At 32.3% G+C, this 22,274-nt stretch overlaps 2 protein-coding genes and 1 long non-coding RNA gene across 5 annotated transcripts; 2 read left to right on the forward strand and 1 right to left on the reverse strand.

Annotated features, from left to right (window-relative positions):
- Positions 1 to 1,152: 1,152 nt before the first annotated feature.
- Positions 1,153 to 1,821, forward strand: BRK1 (BRICK1). The gene is made up of 2 exons (XM_011075335.3): positions 1,153 to 1,414; positions 1,531 to 1,821. The coding sequence occupies exons 1-2, from the start codon at positions 1,282 to 1,284 to the stop codon at positions 1,656 to 1,658; spliced, it is 261 nt and encodes an 86-aa protein (XP_011073637.1). The 5' UTR covers positions 1,153 to 1,281; the 3' UTR covers positions 1,659 to 1,821.
- Positions 1,822 to 7,142: 5,321 nt separating this feature from the next.
- Positions 7,143 to 13,131, forward strand: LOC105158552 (glycine-rich domain-containing protein 2). 3 transcript variants are annotated; one of them, XM_011075338.3, is made up of 9 exons: positions 7,143 to 7,377; positions 7,702 to 7,929; positions 8,465 to 8,582; positions 8,672 to 8,926; positions 9,121 to 9,570; positions 10,646 to 11,184; positions 11,583 to 11,778; positions 12,174 to 12,332; positions 12,414 to 13,131. In XM_011075338.3, exons 2-9 carry the CDS (start codon positions 7,772 to 7,774, stop codon positions 12,924 to 12,926), a joined length of 2,388 nt encoding a protein of 795 aa, XP_011073640.1. In that variant the 5' UTR covers positions 7,143 to 7,377; positions 7,702 to 7,771; the 3' UTR covers positions 12,927 to 13,131. The 3 variants fall into 3 exon arrangements, with proteins under 3 accessions (XP_011073640.1, XP_011073639.1, XP_011073638.1); XM_011075337.3 differs by having other exon boundaries at positions 7,721 to 7,929; XM_011075336.3 differs by having other exon boundaries at positions 7,144 to 7,377; positions 7,731 to 7,929.
- Positions 13,132 to 18,710: 5,579 nt separating this feature from the next.
- Positions 18,711 to 19,575, reverse strand: LOC105158553 (uncharacterized). The gene is made up of 3 exons (XR_002286748.2): positions 19,344 to 19,575; positions 19,186 to 19,262; positions 18,711 to 18,773 (listed from the first exon to the last, which is right to left on the reverse strand). It is a non-coding gene; the product is annotated as an uncharacterized LOC105158553 (long non-coding RNA).
- Positions 19,576 to 22,274: the final 2,699 nt, after the last annotated feature.

Raw genomic sequence — 22,274 nt, forward strand, 5'->3', positions numbered from 1 at the left:
TGTTAGTTAGACAACAGTGAAAGTTGTGAGTATTTGGGCAAAAAAAAGAGTTGGAATCTGCGTATTTGAGAAAACAACTTAATATCTACAATATTATTAAATAACTTGCAAAAATTATTTATAACTTTTGACTTACAATAGTTTAATTTAAGGGTAGATTACAAGAACCTTTCTTAAAATTTGCATAATTACAAATACTCCCTCATTGCTTGAAAAATTACAAATACCTCCATACTGTTTTCATTTATTTTTTGTGGTGAACGGATTAAAATGTCCTTATGGACTAAGAATTATACTTTTATTTATTTTTTAAATTTTTTTTATTTTTTTTATGGACTAGTGAATAATTTTTAAATTTTTTTATTCACCTTGTCTGATTTTTTACAATTTTTTTATTTTTATAAAAAAAATATAAGAAGAGAAAAGTTGGCAATTTCATATCTCAATTCAAGAATTACATACATCAAACATTAAGGAGGTATTTGAAACTTTTTAAATAATAAGGAGGTATTCGTAATTATGTTAAATTTTAAAAGAAAAAAAATTATTGTGATATTCCCTCAATTTAAAGACGAAAATTATAAATAAAAATACTCTTTTTAGTAACAAATCGACCACAACCACGACCACAACAGGCGTACAAACCCCTTAATCCTGGCGCCCTGTGTAATAAAATGGATGCCTCAAACGTGATGATTAGTCCCTTGCACTTTAAGTTAAGACTATTTTATTTTTACTTGAAATTTTGGCAAAGTTATCGTAATGCCCCTTTTTGTGTATTAGAATTAAAATAGTTTAATGGTTGGTATAAGCTGCTGAAATTTGAATAATATATTTACCTTTTTTAATCCTATAGTTTTATAACTTGAATATGAATCTATTACTCTTCCTATTTATATTATACCTTTTTTTATTCTATAGTTTTATAATGTGTAAGGATGTTAAATAACCCATTTCTTACATTATATATTGTCTTTTTTTTTTCAATTATTTTTAAAAATATTATTTTTTTAAAATAAAATAATTAATTATTCACATGAGTATGCCGTGACCTTTGGGATATATTTAGCGTTTCTATATGCCAACACCCTGTAGTTCAAAGTCGTGTTGAAGTAGTAGCGTTTTCCTTTGCCTGCCACAAAATGTCCGCACTGCTTATGAGCTGCACGGGAGACGGAAAGACTAATGACTTGAAACACTCCCAGTACTTAGAGCTGCTCAGCTGAACGGCCAATATTCCGCCGGAGCCGAGCAGTGGGAATCGAAATTACCGGGAGAACAATGGCGCGAGCGGGGGGGATAACGAATGCTGTAAACGTGGGAATAGCAGTCCAAGCCGACTGGGAGAATCGGGAATTCATTTCCCAAATCTCCCTCAACGTTCGCCGCCTCTTTGACTTCCTCGTACAATTTGGTAACCACCCAATTTCGCTCTCGGATCCAACTTTAAATTTTAGATTGTTTTTGTTCTGTGAAAGCGATTTTTATGGTTCTTTGATTTTTTCTTCTTTTTCTTTTTAAAAAAAATAGAGTCGACAACGAAGAATAAATTGGCGAAATTGAACGAGAAGCTGGATACATTGGAGCGGCGACTGGAATTGCTGGAAGTACAAGTCAGCAATGCCACGGCAAACCCTGCTCTATTCACTCCTAATTGACCCACACTGAATTTCTGTGCTCCTGTAAGAAATATAAATCGCGGGGTTAATATGTTGGATTAATATGTTTTTACATTTCAGCGGAAATCTTGTTGTTGTTGCTGCTGCTTTTGTATGTATGATATATTTTTATATAAAATAAATATGATCACAGTTCCCTTTCTGGATTTGGATCTAAGTATTGTGGTTGCAGTTCATTATTCAAAAATTTCTGTGTGGGGTCTCTTGAACTACGTTCTGAATTGTCCAGTTCACTGGAGCTTGTGCTAATTGTAAGTTTTGGTTGTTGCTGTGTTTATTAGGATTGAACTTTGCTTATCCATTTCGAGAATGTACCATATAAGCAATCAATCTTTTAAATAGACATGGAAGGATCCACAAGAATTTACTGTTGATTCTCGTAGCAATAGCACAAAGTGAGACCAAGTTTTCACGCCAAATTGCTGAGAGAAAACTCAGCTGAAGAATTCATTGGCACAACTATCCGCTGAACTCATGAGTGTATATACCAATATTATTTGTCAGTGTATTTTATTGGCAGATAGGTATTAGATAAAAGGTAACACTTTATTGCTTAAGTACCAAGCTGAATATGGTAAAAGATCATACTTGGTCAATCCACTGATGCAGCTTAGACAGAACTTTTAATGGGTTTAATCCTCTGGGCATATTGTTTGAGAAAAATTAAAAAGACAGATTAGATTTGACAATTGCCTTTTTACTTGGGATGGAACCTGAAGATGTTGTCCAAAAGAGCTAGGGTAAGTGAATGCAAATGGAACTAATGAACTTTCTCAGTGTTTTAAGAACGCATCTAGTTCATTTATTTAGATTCTTGTGTAAATCATAATCTTCTTGGGTGAAGCAAGTTTAACTTATGGTAGAGAGACTTATTTTGTTTGTCAGAATCATCACTTTCTGAGTTCAACTGGCATATCGAACTTCGCAGCCACTTCTTGACTGGTGGGTAGAGTACCATGGTGAACTGATCCAAACCCACCTTCACCTATCATTGTTTTGTACTTTTGTCTCACAATATCTATGTACTCCATTGTTAAACTGTGGATGGATATCTATTTATTTACCATATTTTTCTGTGCCTTGCATCTTCATTTGAAAAGATTGTAGTTGCTCGTTTTGAAGAAACATATATTTGTCCAAGAGTTTAGATCATCCATAATGGATGAGTGCAACAGCATAAAAATACTGAATAGGGAAGAACGATGAATCTGATGGTTGCAAGATCCAGTTAAATATTGCTTATGCTTCTCATAGCACTTCGGCAGTAAGGTTTTAGCTATTGTTACAACTATGCTTGTTGTTGTGGTTCACCTTCATATCTTTCATGTTCTATATCATGCGAGTTATAGTTGTCCTAGGAAATCTGCTTGGTGTTTCCCCTTTTAGCAATGAGGTAGATGATTATAGGCCCTTCATCATGTTAGTGTTGGGAGACCCCAAGAAGCTTCATATTTAGTTTCTTCAAATGAATAAAAAAAATAGTTAGCTCAAATTTAGACTTACCAAAATGATCTGTAGATATTGCGGATGATTGTGTGTGCAGATATATCATCTGAGCATGTCAAACCTTGGAGTGAATGCGTAAAACATATTTTTTATGTTTAGGCATATACAAAATATCCACGTTGTCCAGAACTTTTACGACTGGGTTCACCTTGACTGTGATCTCCTCAGTCATTTAATCCAAGTTTGGCAAAATACAACACTAGGCCTGTTTGTTAACATTTCTCATTTGCACTAGGTGTAGATTGCTCCTTCCAGTGGAATGGCTTTGCTTGGCTGTTGAAGTTATTTCCAGTAGAGATGGAAGGTTGAGCTTCCTAGATTTTTATACATGAATCTAATTTACGTCTGTTGTTTCTGTGAGTCGAGAGCAGCTACAGTATAACTGACAAAACTTAGAGAGCCTGAAAACTGAAACCAGGCAGGAGTAGACAGAGGAGTTCCCTGTCCAAGTTTTCTGCATCTCATGGCCTTAATTTTGTGCCAGTAGCATTTCTTCAGTAGCTGATTCTGAATAGCCGGTTCCGGCATCAGCTACCGTATTTCTCTGGCAGTGAAAGTGCTATGTATAAGCAACAAAGAAGAGACTGAAATTAGGGGAAGCCAAGCAGATGATTGAAACCATCATGATCCAGAGACTTTTCATCATCATAGTGAAGTAACGGAATGGAGTACTAAAACGTAAATGAGGCGACTCAGGAAATGCTTGTCCATCCATACAAGTTACAACTCCATGCCACTCTTATTTCACATAAAACTCTCTTAACTCTCTGAATTTTCTGTTCTAAGTTGATGTTGCATTTTGTGCTCCACTTAATGCTCATACAGTGTGTATTATAAAATTTTCACATAATTTTATATTACGAGAAACATTTTGTACTCGTGTCATTTGCCTATTAATTGAAATATAAGATGTAAGACGAACTTAGACTATCAGATGCAAATCATGTAAAATGTCACAAAATTATTCTAGTAATAATCGTAATCATCATTTATTGTGGATGCAGAAATATTGCAAATATGGGAAATTATGATTGTTCTAGGCATTTTTAAGAATAAGTGAACCAATTTCTTGGTTAATTTGTATGCCTGTTGTCTTCATAATGTTGGTAATGAGTAATGGAAGTTGATAGAGACAGTTAATTATGTATTGATATGAATAATATAAATGCCAACCACTCTTTTTATATATTTTGGTAACTTAAAATACCCTCTGATTCTATAATGTAATGAGTTGGGATAAGATCAAAGCAGTTCTAATAGAAGTGAACATTTTGTACTTGATATTGTGAAGTGACATAATTGGCCTTCTGTATGCTCAGCTAAGCAATCTCCCTTCATGAACAATTCAACTTTATGCACGCACAACCCTTTCAGATTTCTAACTCAATGCATCACAAGTTATGACATCTCATTTGCTCTTTTCTTTCTCACTTTCAACATTAGAAAATTTCAGCCCGCCTCAAATCTACTCAAATTTGAATTGATTATATATTATGGTAAGTCATGGTAGACTCTTCTAGAATTTGTCATAAATACAAATGCTTTTCGTTTTTTGAAATATTACAAATACTCTTTTGAAATGAATGACCGTCCAACAAATATCTTCTCGTGACAGCCTATTGTTGGGAGTGTTTGTTAAATGATTATTAATAATTGCAAAGGTATTTGTAATTTTTTAAAAAATAAGGGATAATCGTAATATGATAAATTTTAGGGGAGTTCGTTTTTCTATAATTGAATCTAATCATATTTAGTTTGAATAAAAATTCTCCCTTCATTTTAAAATAAATATGAAATATTCTTTTTTGTAAATATAACTGTTATCTGAACTTGATTTAATAGCCCAGGGACTTTGCATTTATATAATACTAGTTTTTATGGCATGCTGTTTCTGCATACATATAATAAATAATGTTTCACACTTTAAAATATATTATGAATAAGATTAAAATTTACAAACTAATCCATTACATCAAAAAGAAGAAGAAAAAAAATTAATGTGCCATTTAATGTATAATAGAGAAAACTGAATAAGGCAGTTATCTTATTAATTCAAGTATGTTTTTGACTTTATAAAAATTGGTGCTGCGGTATAAGTAATCATCATTTGAAAGTATGGGAGCCCTTTTTTTTTATATCAATATAGATATATGTATGCATATTTTAATTCAATCTAAACCTCATTAGAAACTGTTATTTGTTATATATATATTTTTTTAAGGAAATGATATTGCATCATTATTGCAAGATATCTGTCAATATTCAACGCATTCCTTAATAACATCCGGATTGCACATAAAAGTGTGATTGAGCCTAAGACGGAGGTCATATGAATACGTTGGATGTCATAAATTTGAGTTGGGTGAGACGTATGGATATTTATCTCATTTTATTTTTGTAATTTATTTACAGTCATGTTGACATATTTGTTGAATTAAGAATTATTATAATTTGTTATTTATTATTTTTAATATATTAATATATTGATTGAATTCACATAATGCTAAAATAAAAATCTTTATCCATTGGTATTATGAACAACTAGTAATGATTTATAATTAATCCAATAATCACCATCGGAATAAATATATAATTACTATTACATTAAACAAAAACACGTACATTAGTATAAATTAGACCAGTGCCCTCTCTAGAATACTATTTAGAGAGATCAGAATAAATTTTAGTTGTACAAATTAAATTATAGATTTTTCAAGTATATATGTAAAATAATTATTACATATATTTTCACAATTTAAATCAATAAATATCTCATATTTATTGAGATAGAACCTAAAATAATTATGCTCATGAAAACAAAGTTCAATCTACTATACATTATCAAATTCGCTCAAGGAGTATCCTAAAAAAAATTAGGGTTTATAAAGATTTCCAAAAAAATTATAGAAGAAAGAATTGTAAAACTAAATACCAATAATAAATGTTATGTGATTGATGATTATCTCTAAATTACATAATAATTACGTGACGAGTGTATTATACTCATATTATTGATTCAAGTTTGGCACGAATTGGCGCAAATTTTTTTACTACGGATTATACTTAGTTTAAGGGATGATATGGTCTATTTATACGATTAAATCATCTCTACTTTCTAAAAAAAATATACATATATTTTGGTATATAATTAATTCAAGGGATGTTACATGCTACACCTCTGCTATATAGTTTATTTAAACAAATTGCCCCTGACTTTTGAAAAATTACACATACATCCACTAAAAATAGGGGTGTCAATAGGTAGGGTGATATTGTTTATTTGAATACCTGTAGTGATAAAATTAAATTTTAAAGTCTTCTAATATTAAATTCGATTGCTATTAAATATGTAGATTTGATATTTTTTAAGATTATTTTGTAAATGGTATAATCAATGATATAATATTTAAAAAATTCTATCGATAAAAAGTTATTTGTGAATTGGTCTTAATAATTTTAAATTTATTGATAAATTATGGAAAAAAATTAATTAATCAATATGATTGCAGAAAAAAGAATTAAAAAAAACTGGGTCTAAATCTGACCCTACCCGAAAATTGAGTTTTTGTCGGGTGTAGAAACTCGTGGATCTTGAGTTGGGATTAAGGGTCTGGGTACAGAATAAATTTTTGGGCTTTCCTTGTATTCGGGCCTGACCCTACCCATTGACAGACCTAATCAGAAATATCAACGTTATTTTCACAACCCATTCATATTCTTTTAGAAAATTACACATAAACTCCTAGAAAATGTTAACAACATTACCAAACTACCCATACTTTTTAACTATTGAGGGTGGTTAATAAAAGGAGAAAGACAGATAATTTATTTTAATATACCATACATCAGCGGTGTAAATGTAATTGTTCCTTAATTTAATTTCCTTAATTTTTTACTGCAATTAGATCAATTAGTTCAGAAAAAATAATGATTAAATATCATCTCTCACATCACACCAGAATGAAGAGATTGGCTAACACGAGAAGGTAACGGCCGTTGCCGCGATTGGGTGTTATTTGTTTTCCAAGGACAATTTGGTCCGTCAATTTCTCTGCTGTACTTTTGATCGAGGATATTGTACTAGCATTGAGCTGATGAGATACCATAAATATCAATGTCCATCTCTCCAGTCCACGTTGCCGGATCATTTGCAATCAAGCTATTTCGTCGATTTTCGGGTGGTTTTTCTCTAGTAAGTTTTCGACCAATTGTTTGTTTTTCCGCCGATCATCTTAATCTGTGTGGTTGTAGTCGTTTTCTATTGGTTTACATGGGATTGTACTCAATTATTCATGCGAAAATGTGAGGTGTGGCAGTTGAAATTTCATAAATTTGGAGTTATTAAAATCTCTTTTTATCTGTTGAGGTTATATAAGGTCTTGTTTCAGTTCACATAGTTTCGCGCAGAAAGTTTATTAGTTTTTCAGATATTCCCAAATTTTTGTCATTTTTTGGATTACTAACTATAAGAAGTCTGATCAATAATTGAACAGTGTACTTGTTTTCCATATGTCAGTTTATAAAAGTTTTGATAGATATAAACAGGGGTAGAATCTTGGTTTGCTGAGAGCTGATTAGCGCAAAGAATGGAGAGGGAGCAGGAATTCGAATGGGAAGCAGCTCAAAGCATTGAAATAAGTTTTGACCTTATCGCCGCAGCGAAACAACAGCTCAAGTTTCTGGCAGCTGTTGATAGGAACCGTTGGCTATATGAAGGCCCAGGTCTAGATAGGGCCATTTACAGGTAAGAAGCTGATTCTGAATTTGTTATATGAATTCTTGTTGTTTCTCTTGCTTGTGAAGGCTGATTTATACATCAGTACTGCAATGTAATAAATGAGATATTCTGATGGTTCTCCTTTGGGAATGTTTTTTATGTTATCTTGATGCTTAAAATTGAGGAGCTTATATTAGCAGTTTAGGTGAAGGTGTTTAATATACTATTTTGACAAAAAATAACTGAAATCATTTGCTTGGTGTCATTTTAGATTTGAGGAACACCCAACTAAGTACAACTTCCAACTTGAAGTTCTGGAAAGTAGAAAAATGATTAAACCATCACCTACTATAGTTTTTGTAATTTCATATGTGATTCACTGTTTAATATCATGTCATAAGAAGAAACAGATGTTCATTCTTATAAGAGTCTTCAGCATAACCACAAGCACCGGCATTACACACATCTTTTGAGGCCTTCAATACATCGTCTTGATGGGAATAATTCTTTGAATTATTTTTTATATTCATTTTAATCAATACATTTATCTGTGATTTTCTAGGTATAATGCATTTTGGCTTCCTTTGCTGGCAAAGCATTCTGAATCCCAACTTTTAGATGGTCCATTGGTTGTTCCTTTAGATTGTGAATGGATATGGCACTGTCACAGACTCAATCCAGTATGTTTCTGTATTTTGCATTTTACAATCAATTTTTTAGTAATTTAATTATGGTGCAATGCGAAGTCATTTATGATCTTATCTTCCAGGTCAGATATAAAGTAGACTGTGAGGAGTTCTATGGGAGAATTCTTGACAATCAGAATGTTGTTTCTTCTGTGGGTGAAGCTTCAAGAAGCACAACTGAAGAAGTTTGGAAGACTTTATACCCAGGTGAGCCCTATGAATTGGATCTGAAGGGTGCTCTTCAAGATAACATTCATGGAAGGAACGTAGGAGGGGAAAAATGTACCAAGTATGATTTGATCGCTGCTGTTCAGAGGCAAAGTCCGTTCTTTTATCAGGTATTCAAGTTCATTGTCATTGTCAACCTTTTCGCATTAGATCCCATTAATACTTACTTTTGCTTTGTCAATGGCTTTTATCATTATTGTCATTCAAGATGCACGAGATACAGCTTCATTGCATTATCAACGTCAAGCCCTTTTCTCTATCATCTGACTGTGTTATCCTGTGTACCTTCTCGTATGTATTATAGGTATCCAGAGCCCATATGATTGATGATCGGTATCTTGAAGGATCTGTGGCTAGGTACAAAGGATTTTTGCACCTAATCAAGAGAAACAAGGAGAGACACATAAAGAGCTTCTCAGTTCCAACTTATGACATTGACCTCATTTGGCATACTCACCAGTTACATCCAGTTTCTTATTGCAAAGACCTTGTGGAAATTATGGGACAGGTTTTAGAACATGATGATACTGATTCAGACAGAACCAAAGGTCAGAAACTTGATATTGGGTTTTCTGGGACCACCAAGACATTTGAGGAGATGTATGGTTCTAGATATTGGAGAGCAGGAGCAATGTACCGTGGTCACACTCCTTCATCTGTCAGAAGTACTCCTTATTTTGGCGTAGCAAGTAAGACGTTGACCACTGTCAATGACAGCCAGAAGATCAAACTTCCTGAGGTGAAAGTTTTGGAGGTAGAGTTCATAAAAGATCTCTATAGCTGTAAGCTTTTCCATAGATTTATTTGCACATATACAGGCATCGAAACTCATGCACCTAACAATAGTATATAGTTATATTTTCTTTAGAGTAAACTAAATCACCATGATTCAGAAGATGTTTACCAGAAGGGGGATTGGAGAGTCTGGAACCATGAAGGTCATAAAATTTTTTGATGATAATGATTATTTCTATATCATGCCTCATAAATGGTGGATGCCAGAGTTTCATATTGTTGTTCATAGCTACGTACAACTTTTTAGCGTTTAGTTCTAATCTGAGTAATTTCCTTTTTTCTTTTTAGCTAGCCCTTACGCAATCTAGAAAATATAGACTAACATAAAATTCCTGCCTAATCAAGAGGAGCCGGCAAATAGTATTCCATATACTTTTCGCTTACGTGGATAAAACCTTGTTGAGTTCAATTGATTTAACGGACCAAAAGTATTTGATACATATAATAACCTGAATACCCTTGAACTAATGCTTGCAGCTTTGAAGAAGCATGTTCTTTTGCCTGGAAAAGTTAAGCATTTTGCATTTTACCTGCTGTACTAGAGTCTTTGTCATTGTTTGTCTAACATGAGCACCATTAACCTTCAGATAAAAAGTCCTTGCACATTTAAAATCAAAATTTAAATAGCTCAACGAACAAAACTTATGGTTCTATAAGAAATGCACTGACTCAAAGTGGTTGGTTTGAGCTTGGCATACTGAATACTACTTGACCCATAAAAAGTCATATTTTGAATTATGTGAAGATTGGCCTACTTCAAAGAAATGATCTTTTGGTTCTTCTGAGTTATGGATGCAATTTCAGTTTCACGTACTCGTCATGCTTTCAGTGTAAAAAGTTTTTTAGGATGTCTTTCTTCTGTAGAAATGGGAATATCATTGTAATAGCTAGTGTCTGAATGAGAATACTGTGCATTCAAGGTCTTCTAATTCTAAATACAGAAGCAGGTTTAAGTCTTCAATATGATTCCTCGACTTGGGAAGAGAATGATTGTGGCATTGGACAAAGTTAACATAATTTCTGCCATTTTTCAGGTAATGCTGGAGGCTGTGGGAGTGAGGAATCTACCAGAAGGACATAATGGAAGTCTCTTATTGTCCTTTAGTAAAACGCAACCTGATGTTGTCTTCAATGAAAAGAGGAGTCTAAAATTTTTTTCTGAATCTGGAGAGAAACAGGTGGCTTCCTTCCATTGTCAACCGACTGGCCATCTAAGCTTTGAACTTATGTATTGCTTGGATTCCAGATTACAAGCACCAAACTCATCCAAAACTATCGGTACCACTTCAATATCCCTGGAAGATTTCCTGTCTTCAGGGTCAAGTCTCAAAATAGAGAAATGGCTGGAGTTGTTACCTAATTCAAACATCATACAGTCCAAACCAATTGGCCTACTAGTGGCTATATCCGTTACTATACCTGTAAAGGTACCGTATGTACTTCATACAATGCGTTCTCAGCCGTTCTCAAAAACTTCCTGCCTGTTCCCACTTCCAGTGAGGGCTCGATTTGCTAGAAGTTGGACAAACATCATTGATGAGGCTGGAAATTTGGTCATGAGCCTACATATGAGGTATTTATGGTTCTACTTTTTTCTTGGACTAGATGAGTTACTTTGCCTAAGAGAACTTCAACGTGTGTGCGATGCTATAGGTTAATTCACCATTATTTGTCAAATCTTGACTATCATGTTTATGATTATTTTGGTGTCAAAACTTATGAATATAGATTGTGGGTATTGGATTTGCTAAGTTCATTTGTTTCTGAAGAATTGAAGTACCTGATTTTCTCTCTTGATAAACTTTGGTGGGAGACATTTGGGTATATGGTTGTCCACATGTAATGTTCTTTGCACCATTTAGTATAAATTCAATGGAGTGAATATGTAACTTATTGAAGGAAATATATTGAGGTTTTGAAGAACACGATGTTACTTGACATCTTAAAATTGTGATATTATACTAACTGCAGAAACTCAAAAAAGTCGAGAGGCAAAGGAGAAAGTATGAGAAAAGAGGTGGCTGGCGTTCTAGAATCAGGCGAAAAATGTATTCTGGCTGAATTTGCAGAGTCGAAATGGTTACTAGTAAATTCTCCTTGGTCCCTTCAGTTTCCAATAACAAACAATGATGATGGCCACCTGTTGGAGCTGACTGGCCCGCGGACCGTAAGTGTTGCCCTTTCTATGCTATATGTCTATATCTCTTGCAGTTATGGAACTTCCAAAGAGAACCAAAAATCTGGATTCTGTTCTTCCTTGAGTAATCTTATTAGAATCTTAGTATTGTTCAAGAGACTGCATTGCTTTTATTAGTATAACTTCTTATCATGGATGACATTCTTTCTGATAGTAGTATTGGTTTTTTAACACATCTGTGATGCATTCCTTCAATTCAAAAAATCTGACAATGTGAAGAATGAGTAGCTAGCCACTTTGTAGTCAATTACTATTTGAAAAATATCATGTTCAAGAGGCAACCTTATATCTTAAAGAGTCTTCAATCCTATAACTTCTATTAGCATGTCCAATTGCAAGACTCATCTCTCTGTTTCTTCATTCAGGTGAGACTTTTCGTTGGTGGAAGATTGGATTATGAGTTGAAGCATTGTGAGAAACATAAAGGATTCGAAAATCACCTAATTACTGCAATAGAATTTTCTGATGAATACCCTTATGGTAGAGCAGTGGCATTACTTGATTTCAAGTCTGGCACTGTGAAGGTAATATTATGTACAGAAATACTAATTTCCAGCAAAGCATCACAACCCTGATTTACTGAATAGTTTATTTTGGGCTGTCAGGTCAACGAAGAATGGTTCCTTCAGCCTGCATTTGTGCTCACATTTATATTTGCTTATGTATTGAGGAAGGAAGGATGTAATACCCATATTACAGGCATTAAAACTCCGAAGCAGAAAGGGATTGCTTTGATGCCATCTGAAGGGGGAGCTCGCAGTGAAAGTTGTAATGCAAAATGTGGAAACGGGGTTGGAAGTGATGTGAGGACTTTGGAGTCTGGTGGATGTGGCGGATGTGGTGGTTGTGGTGGTGGTGGGTGTGGAAACATGGCCAGATGTGGGGGTTGCGGTGGTTGTGGGGGTTGTGGTGGTGGTGGGTGTGGAAACAGGACCAAAAGTGGTGGATGTGGCAGCGGCTGTAGTGGTGGATGTGGCGGTTGTGGTGGTTGCGGTGGTTGTGGTGGTGGTGGTGGTTATGGCTACAAATCAGGCAATGTGATTGGTGCCGGTAATGGCTACAGTAATGGACACCCAAATCAAGCCGTCATCCCACAGAATGAGATACGTGTTGCATGAGATGTGATTACTGCAGTTCAGCGACTCTTGTGTACATATATATATATATATATATATATATATATATATCCATGGATCTTTGAAATGTCCTGGAATCATTGTATGATCGTTTCTTGTCGGCATGAAATCTGTGTGTTTGTAAACTTCAATATATTCTTCTCTTGTGTACGGAAGTGGAATAAAGTTGAAGATGTCTTCTATGAAATGAACGATTCTCTCAATTGTTTATCACTTATCTTTTATTTATCATAAACTCAATAAATATGTTAAATAATTTTTATTAAAAAAACTACAATTCTATAAAAAGATTTAATAATGGATACATATCAAATAGGCGAACTCTGCAGATACATTATGAATACATGTTAAATGCATTTTCGAAGTATCAAAAAGCGAAAAGAAAAAAAAAAATTGAATACTTGTCCAATATATTTTTATGAGTATCTAATACGTCCAGATATGGCATCGGGTACTAACTGATATTTATCAAAAGATTTGGATCAAAGCAAAAGAAAAAAAAAAACTATGCTATTTTGATAAAAAAAAAAAAAAAACTAGTTAAATTAATATTTAGATAGAAACTAGATCACATAATGTCTTTTACTATCTAGCAAGTCTTTTGACTTAGGAGTGCAAGATGACTCAAACCGATCGACACAAGTTTGAGCCCCAATTATTTGTGTTTGCAAGCTCGTGAGTCGACTAATGAGATTTTCTCTATTTTTTTTAGTATGTTTATATTTTTTAACTTATAAGTATTTTTATATATTTAACTACATATTCAATATTGTACCAAATTCATATCAAAATTCACCATATATATGTATATATTAATATTATTATATAATCAATAGTTCATATTTAATTTTAAATTATAATAAAAAGTGGTATTTTTATTTAATTATATTATCTAATAACTATCTAACTATAAGATTAATCAATAATTTAGTTTTTGTAAATAATTATTTAATATAATGCATATGAAAATTATTATTATATTTCAATACCAATTTATAATCTCTTATATTTTTGTAAATCAACATGTTCAAACAATTAAGTTATAATTTTTTATATTTATTTGTGAGTATTTATTTGTAAGGAGATATATAATATGTAATATTTCTATGTTACTTCTTATAAACTTGTGTTGAAATTCAGTGATTCCATGAATTAATTTGAAGATAATAATAACAATGATGGTTGAATATTTTTACTTATTTTTATTATTTTTATATATATCTAAAATAAGATGAATCACTGCTTGGTTATTTTTTCTTTTGTAGAATTGAATTAAAGATATAATATTTCAATTTTCCATAATCATATTTTAAAAATGTATTTTCATAACCATTCTAATTTTTTTGACAACACAACTTATACTTATCTCTTTTATTAAAATTAGTATTTTATATAATTCAATAGTAAAAAGTTTATTCGGATAAATATATTATAAAATGGAATACTATAAGTATTAGTGAATTTTTTTAATCATTTATTAATAATTTTTGATTTGATAAATATACATCATACAAAATTATGCGTAAGTATTTAAATAATTGATGTATATTCGCTATATTTTTACTGATTGTATTACTACTAAATTAATATTAGATATATCATAAATATTTTGTGAAGTCATACATTTAGATTAAAATATTTTAGCATATAGTTTTATTTCAATACTTTTTATAATTAGTATTTAATATTGTATATTTATAATAATATCTTTTTTATTTGAAAGAATAAAAAGATAAAAAAATTACCTCATAAACGAACTCAAACTCGGCTTGTTTATGTCCTTAGTACCACTAACAAATTTTTTGAGTATGTGAAAAAGTAATTACGAGGCTGAAAATTTGGACAAATTAATATTAAAAATTTATAACATGATAAGTTACAATCTTTGAGGAGGATCTTAAAAAATAAAGACTATTTTCAACCCAAAATTTGCCACCCTGTTGATAGGGCAACGCACAAAAACAAGATCCATACCAGCAGGCCTAATGCCAGCCAGGTCATCCGCCACGTCAGCTATATTCTACATATTGTAAGCAACATCATCTTAAAAAAGAGCCCTAGCTGAATCTGGATAATGAAAGATACGTGTAACTAACACACCTATTCTTAGTTGACTTGGTAAGAGTATTTTTTTACTAGCATATCTTTTTTAGGATAACTTCAATGCCTGGATAGGCACCATCCGTAGAAAATAAGCATCCTAAGACTTTTAGAGATATCTCAACCAACCCCAACCAATCCTAAATATTTCATAACTTGTTCTATAAATAGGGGTCCAAATAAACCAACAAAATAACGAAGCTAACTAGACTTCCTATAACAAGTCAACTCGATTTTTCCTCTATCTTAGCACTACCTCATGAAATTTCATAAATTTTGACATATTTAGCACTCCGTCTTCATGCTACATAATTTATTTCATCCATTCTCATGCTTTTTACTTGAGTTCCTCGTTTCATTTCATTAAATAGTATACAAACATAAGTATAAGAGTGTTAATCCCTATTTTGCAGGTTATTCCTAATTATGATAATCTCAAAATTTTGATTAAAATCTTTCGATCCTTGTGGTGTTATTGAACTCCGATACGCATCAATAGACTATCTTAAAATTTAGTATCAATGCTTGAGGGCTTGTCGCCAAGAAAGATGTAGAACATTGGGATTGTAATACGATTGAGAGCTTCGAATTTGACTTGTTATGTGTTTTAAATTTTATCGTGACTTGACTTGTTATGTACTGTCTGTCTTGACTCTTTATATTAAATTATTGGTGAACGCTCCTATTTAGAGTTGTAAGTTAAAAACTCCTGATAGGATTGTTTGATGAAGTAGTGCGATTTGATTTACCTTTCATATTAGTTACAAGACATGATCTAGAATTATTAAATTATTGGTATTTGCTTCCTTTATTGGCTTGAAAGTCACTTTATTTGCTTCCTTTATTTTTCTATTGAACAATATTTAAACAAATCTTGACTCAAATATTAGCCAACCAAAATAATTGAATAATTTCGTATTTCAGTTTGGATAAATCCATCTAAAATATTAATCAAGTAAATTAATAAATACTTTAATTTGGGAATCAATTAATAGTTAATTTATTTGCTTTAGTATCACATACATATTGTATCCAAAATTTTTAAAAATTATCATATATTGTATATTGTATATATGGTGTATGAAGCGTTTGATATTTCGTGGCGCAAGATATTATATTTTTGGTCGTATTCTCAAGAGTTTTGTTTTTAGAGGCCTTCGAACTTATACATCACACAAATTTCTTGTTTGTAATCATATAAATGATGCAATGTGTGAGGCAACAAAATCTCATAAAAGAGAGGTACTATCCTTTTTAACGCAATTTCATAAATTTGTTTTTATGAATACATTTCATTGGGAAGAGGAGATCTTAAAAGACTAATAAAAGATACTTGCCAAAATTTATACTTTATTGTGTTTATGTCCCTACATCCATGTTACTACTAACATGTCATCCTTGCCAAAGTTCGGGCGAGTAGGTTTCAGTTTCAGAGTTGGTGGGAATGTGACGTTTGAAGTGTAATGGTTTCCCATATATTCTACACGTATTAGGTTTTACTCGATTGATAAAATTGAGATATTATAGTTAAAAGATTGTAAATTTGAGTTCCACGAATATAGTATATGTAGCAATTTCTTATTTTTTGTCTCATTTGAAATAGTAGTTCGTTTGAATTTGTTTTTAAATTTATATGTATTAAATGATGTCATGAACCACACATTATTAAACAAATTGAAGTTGGATAATCTATGGAATTTTTAGAAAAAAGGCAAAGAAAATAGGAAATGCCAAAATACAGAATACATCCCTTAAGATGAAATAATAATTTTTCTTTGGGCACATTCCATTTTGGTCTTTGTACTCTTTTCTTTTAGAGGATCGTTGTATTATGAATCAACTTTTTTTTTAATTATAAAAGAAAGAAAAATTATAAAAATAATATTTTTTTTAAATGTATTAGCACATTCATGTCGAGTCGTGGAGATGTATAATTTATAATTTATTTTTAAAAAAAATCAGTCATCGAGTCGCGTCCACGACTCGACAATGGAATATTTTCTTTTTTTTTTAAATAAAGGACAAGTCGTGGATGCCATCTACGACTCGGCCTTGTGGATGCTATCCACGACTCGAGTTTTTTTTTTAAAAAAATAATTTTAAATATGTAATCTTCCGACTGCAAAGGTTCAAAAGTATTAGAATATGTATTTATGTAAGCCATTAGATTTTAATAATCCTTAACTATTGGTGCAACATTAATATTGTATGCAGCGCCACACTTTTTGAGCTTGAGAGTAGGGGATGTCGAATTGAATCCACTTGCCGCATGAATATTTTTGGTTGGCAATTTTGACAACATGAGTATTGAGTCCATGTCCATACTGACATTTTGTAACGATCGAGGTGAACTGTTGAAAGTAATGGTATTTTGTGACCGTATGCTCAACAAGTTTTTCTTGCCAACGCGTAAACATCTTGTATGCAAAATTCATCCATAGTTGGTTGTTGCTCAACGTTACACGATTCTTCGCCTCCCTTGCACAAAAATAATAGACAGTATGTTAAAGCATTATTTTGAATATTGCAGTTACTGGCAGGTGGCGAGCCCCTTCCAAAACTCCACTGATGCATTCTGACATATTGGTTGTCAAAATACCGCATCGTTATCCACCATCATGAGAAGCTGTCCATTTTTCCTTGTTAATTTGGTCCAAGAATTCAAATGCATCTAGTTTTTGATTCTTTATCTTTTCCATAATTTAATTGAACTTTCTTATTCGATATTCAGAACAAGCTCTCCAACAAAGATCCTTCAATACACATTTTTGTAACGACTTTTGAAATTAGAACACACGTGCTTCATGCAATACCGGTGTACTACGTGAGGTGGCACAACGTCCGAACTTTCCCATACTGCTTTAATGATACCGGGATGACGGCCAGAAGTAAGGCACATCCCACGTCGCCCTCTTATAACATGCCTGCTCAATTGTTGAAGAAACTACTTCCAAGATGAATGGAATTATTCATTGACGATTGCAAATGTAAGAGGGAGTACCTGTTGATTTCCATCTATAGCAGCTGCAATCAATTTTTTGGGCTTGTATTTTGTGTATAAACGAGTCCCGTCTACACTAATAATGTTGCCACAAAATTGAAACACTTCAATACACCATTTGAACACCCAGAAGACGTATCCAAAATTGAGCTTGGAAGTACTTGCCAAATAATTGGTGTTAGAATTAGAAGGGAAACATTGGACGGCCAAAAGCTCCATGTATTCTTCCTACTGTAAGCTCATTTGTGGGTTGGCTTCTCCTCACTGTTGGCTCATTTGTGGATTAGCCTTGGGGTGAGTTTGTTGTGATTCAACGAATACTTCCATAATGGGGAAGTCAGCCGCTGGGTCCAAGAAAAATGATAAAGTGTTGTCATCTTTGATTTGTACGAGAGTTTTCTTAATGACACTGAGATATTGACATAAATGTTTCACATATACTTTCAATACATATTCATTACTATCAAGAAAAATTAATATTTATGCTTTGTGCAATATGCATAATTAGTGAGCAGCGACAACAAACAAAAGAAAATAAAATTCTACTGAAGAAATGATTCAGACATAAATCTACATAAGCTCTTACATGCAAATTTAAACATCACAAAACAAGAAAGGATACATAAACATTTTTTCATGGGAAAATTCATCATCATCAGCATATGAATATGATGGAGGGGTCGCAGCAACACTCATCAATTATCCAGCAACAACATAGAGCCGCGAGACTGCCACCAAATAATAATAATAAATCAAAATTCATGCATAAATCCGTATTTAATATTGTAACGACATAATAAAGAAAAGTAGTCAATGAACTATATATATATATATATTTACTTATTTATTCCTTTTGTGGGGGGGGGGGGGGGGGTAAAAATGCAAGATTCTTCCCTAAAATACTTATTATAAGCAAAAAATCTGCTGAAAGAAAAAAAAGAAAAAGAAAAAGAAAGACAACACAACTGTTGATTTTTTTCCTTGAAAAACAGGCAATATTATCTCTAATATCAGAGGTATTGAACTTGTATCTTCCATAATTTAGGAGTCGCGTTGTCTTATTTGTTTTATATATATCTTTGTGAGTGCAGCAGGCACACACACACACACAGAGAGAGAGAGAGAGAGAGGTGTACGGACCATCCCTCAAGAAAACCAGGTTCTCTCCGGGGCGGAGGCGCAGCATAATATTGTGGCGGTGCCATCACTGGAGGCCCCTGATATTGACCTATATATATTAAAACAAACTAATTATTCCAATTTAAAGAATGTGAGAGAGAGAGAGAGAGAGAGAGAACCTTGAGCAGGATAGGGATAGGCATATTTTGGAGGTTCACTCATCTCTATGTCTTCACAGATTGTTATCCTAATGATAACTTTGGAATATATGATGAATGGAAAACAGTCAGTGATGGATCGATGAGCAGTGTTTTTAGAAGAGGAACGAATACTGAATAGGGATACTACTTCACTGTTATATACTCATCATGGGACTACTCAATCAACTCCGCCTTTCCCTTAATTTATTTTAACTATTTTATCAGCTTAATCCTATAATTTAACTTGTAAATAATACTTTTTAAAAACTGTATGAAATAATATCTTGAAATCTCTGAATAAGATGAAACTTTTAAGGTTCTTATTTTAAACTTTTCCACATAAAATTAGGATTAAAGTTTCATTCTTGACATGCAAGCATATATATAAAGTCATATTTATTAATTATATGAATCATTTAATCAATTACTTTTTTAATTATGGTGGAGCAGTTGGCAAATCTTATCCAATACACGACGTGATACATTTATTATAGGGCAAAATAATTTTTTAATCACTTAAAATAAGGTTAAAAAATTTTTGAGTACTATAATTATGGCAAGTGACGCTGAGTCTCATAAAATTCAAAATCACGTCATTTTAATTTTATAAAATGTGATTTTTAGACCTTTTAGTCCTAAAACCACAACGCATATGATTTTTGGGATTAAAAATACGTGTTATGAATTTTATAGGACTAAAAGTGAAACCTATCATAATTGTGGTACCAAAACAAATTTTGTCCATATTTTATGGGTCTAAAAAAATATTTTACCCTTTATTAAAAATAGTTTAGGCATCATGCATCTACTTTTTAGAGAATGTTAATACTTTAGGTTTCATTCACTTTATACAGAATGTTAAACGATTGCATCATTTAAGGGTATAATTTATAAACAATTGAAAATGAGAATTATTTTATATTTAATTGCTTCAAAAATAGAAGCTGCAATTTATTTTGAAATTTTGCAAGTGTGAAATTAATATTTTCTTTATAAATGGAACGTAGTAATGAAATTCAAATCTAAAATTTTTTATTTAGCATGATTTTGATAACATTATTATAGGATTATTTTATATAAAAATTTAAATTATTAAAAATATTTATTTAATATTTTAACAAAAACCTTTATAATTAGTTTTGCTTTGCCATGTAATCCTTTATAATTAACAAGCGAATAAAGGCATCTGCAAACGAACGCAGCCAAATGTGCCACCTCCCACACTAAAAATCACATTAGGAATAGTATCAGATTCAACTTTTTCATTACATTTTAGGTTTAATTAATGAAATTAATTTAACTATTAGGCAATTTTTGTGATAAAAAAACAATACTGTTGAAAAGTTTCATGACGCGTCAAAATTAATCTATACTATTATAAGAAAAACTTTTTATTATACCAACTTTTGAATACCCAAAGTACTCTTTAATTCATTTCTTTTTTTTTTTAAACAATTGATCAGAATAATAATTTTAATTTTTTTGAATATTCTCATAATCATAACTTTTTTTTTTCTCTCACACACTACTCTATGGTTTATCTCTCATCTTACTTCTCCATGTTTCTTTTTATTATAAATTTTTATATTTTAATTAAACCTGTAATTATAATGCATCTTTTACGCGTTTCTTTTCTCGACATATTTCTTTTCCTCATTTTCTCACCATGATTTTTTTTTCACAAATTTTTTCTTCCATTTCATATCATTTTTTTTATATATTCGTTGAGACCGTGTTCAATAATGACCAATTTAATTTAAACTAAATCTTGCTAACGTGTAAAATACGTATATACAATAAAAATATTGACTCTGTTTCGCCCTATGATGAGAATCGAGAAGGAATAGAATTTTTAATAATTTATATTAATTAGGATTTTGTTTTTTAATTTAATTTTATTAAGATTTTTCATTTAAGTTTATAAATATATAAGCTAAACTCATTATTCAATATATACTTTTCATACTTAAAATAAAGAATAATTACATTATGTTGGAATTGGAACTTCTCCATCCACTGTTATGAGTTCTGCTGCTGCTGCTACCATGGTTGATGAGAACTTTGAAGGTGCTGGCGTAGCATCAGACCTCTTGGACCAAGGATAGTCGCATCTTAGAGAAAGTGTGTTTACATTTTACGTTTTACTTATTGGAGGTAGTCACGTTTTACTTATTGGAAGCAGTTGCAGATTGGTTATGTTAGGCGGGTTTGTTATTTTAACGATTTCTTCCTCCCTCTTATATATACTCTGTAATTCTTCATTTCCTCTGTAACATTTTTCTGAAGCAATGGAAACAGTCTCAGCTGCTCTCATTTCCTTTGTGCAATTGTTTTTCTGGTTAAACTACAATCTTCACATGGTATCAGAGCCTTCATATTGAAGGTCTCTTGATACTCCGTATGTGCTTATATTCACCTGTTAAGGGCACAGTAACAAGCTGTGATCATGACGGATGCGTCACCAACGGCGGAGGAACAATACGAGAGGGATGTGCTTTATTTACATCCTTCGGACAATTCCAGCTTTGTGCTGGCATCTACACCACTGATTGGATCTAACTATTTGACTTGGAGTAGAGCGGTATACGTCGCTCTAGGCTGTAAAATGAAGCTAGCCTTCATTGATGGAACATTCCCACGGCCACCAGCTGGTTCTGCTTTGTTTGAGCAATGGAGGAGAGCAGACCTTATGGTAACCTCATGGTTGTGGAATTCGATCTCGAAGGAGATCGTAGAGGCATTCATGTACGTGAGTTCGTCGAGAGAGTTGTGGCTGGAGATTCAGTCTAGATACGGACGCAGCAGCGGGCCTATGATCTATCAAATACAACGTGAGATTTCTTCAATCTCACAAGGAGATATGACACTGACTTCCTACCTAACGAAAGTGAAGAAGTTGTGGAACGAGCT

Source organism: Sesamum indicum, linkage group LG13 (assembly GCF_026168435.1).
Source record: "Sesamum indicum cultivar Baizhima isolate 11 linkage group LG13, ASM2616843v1, whole genome shotgun sequence".
NCBI classification, from domain to species: domain Eukaryota; kingdom Viridiplantae; phylum Streptophyta; class Magnoliopsida; order Lamiales; family Pedaliaceae; genus Sesamum; species Sesamum indicum.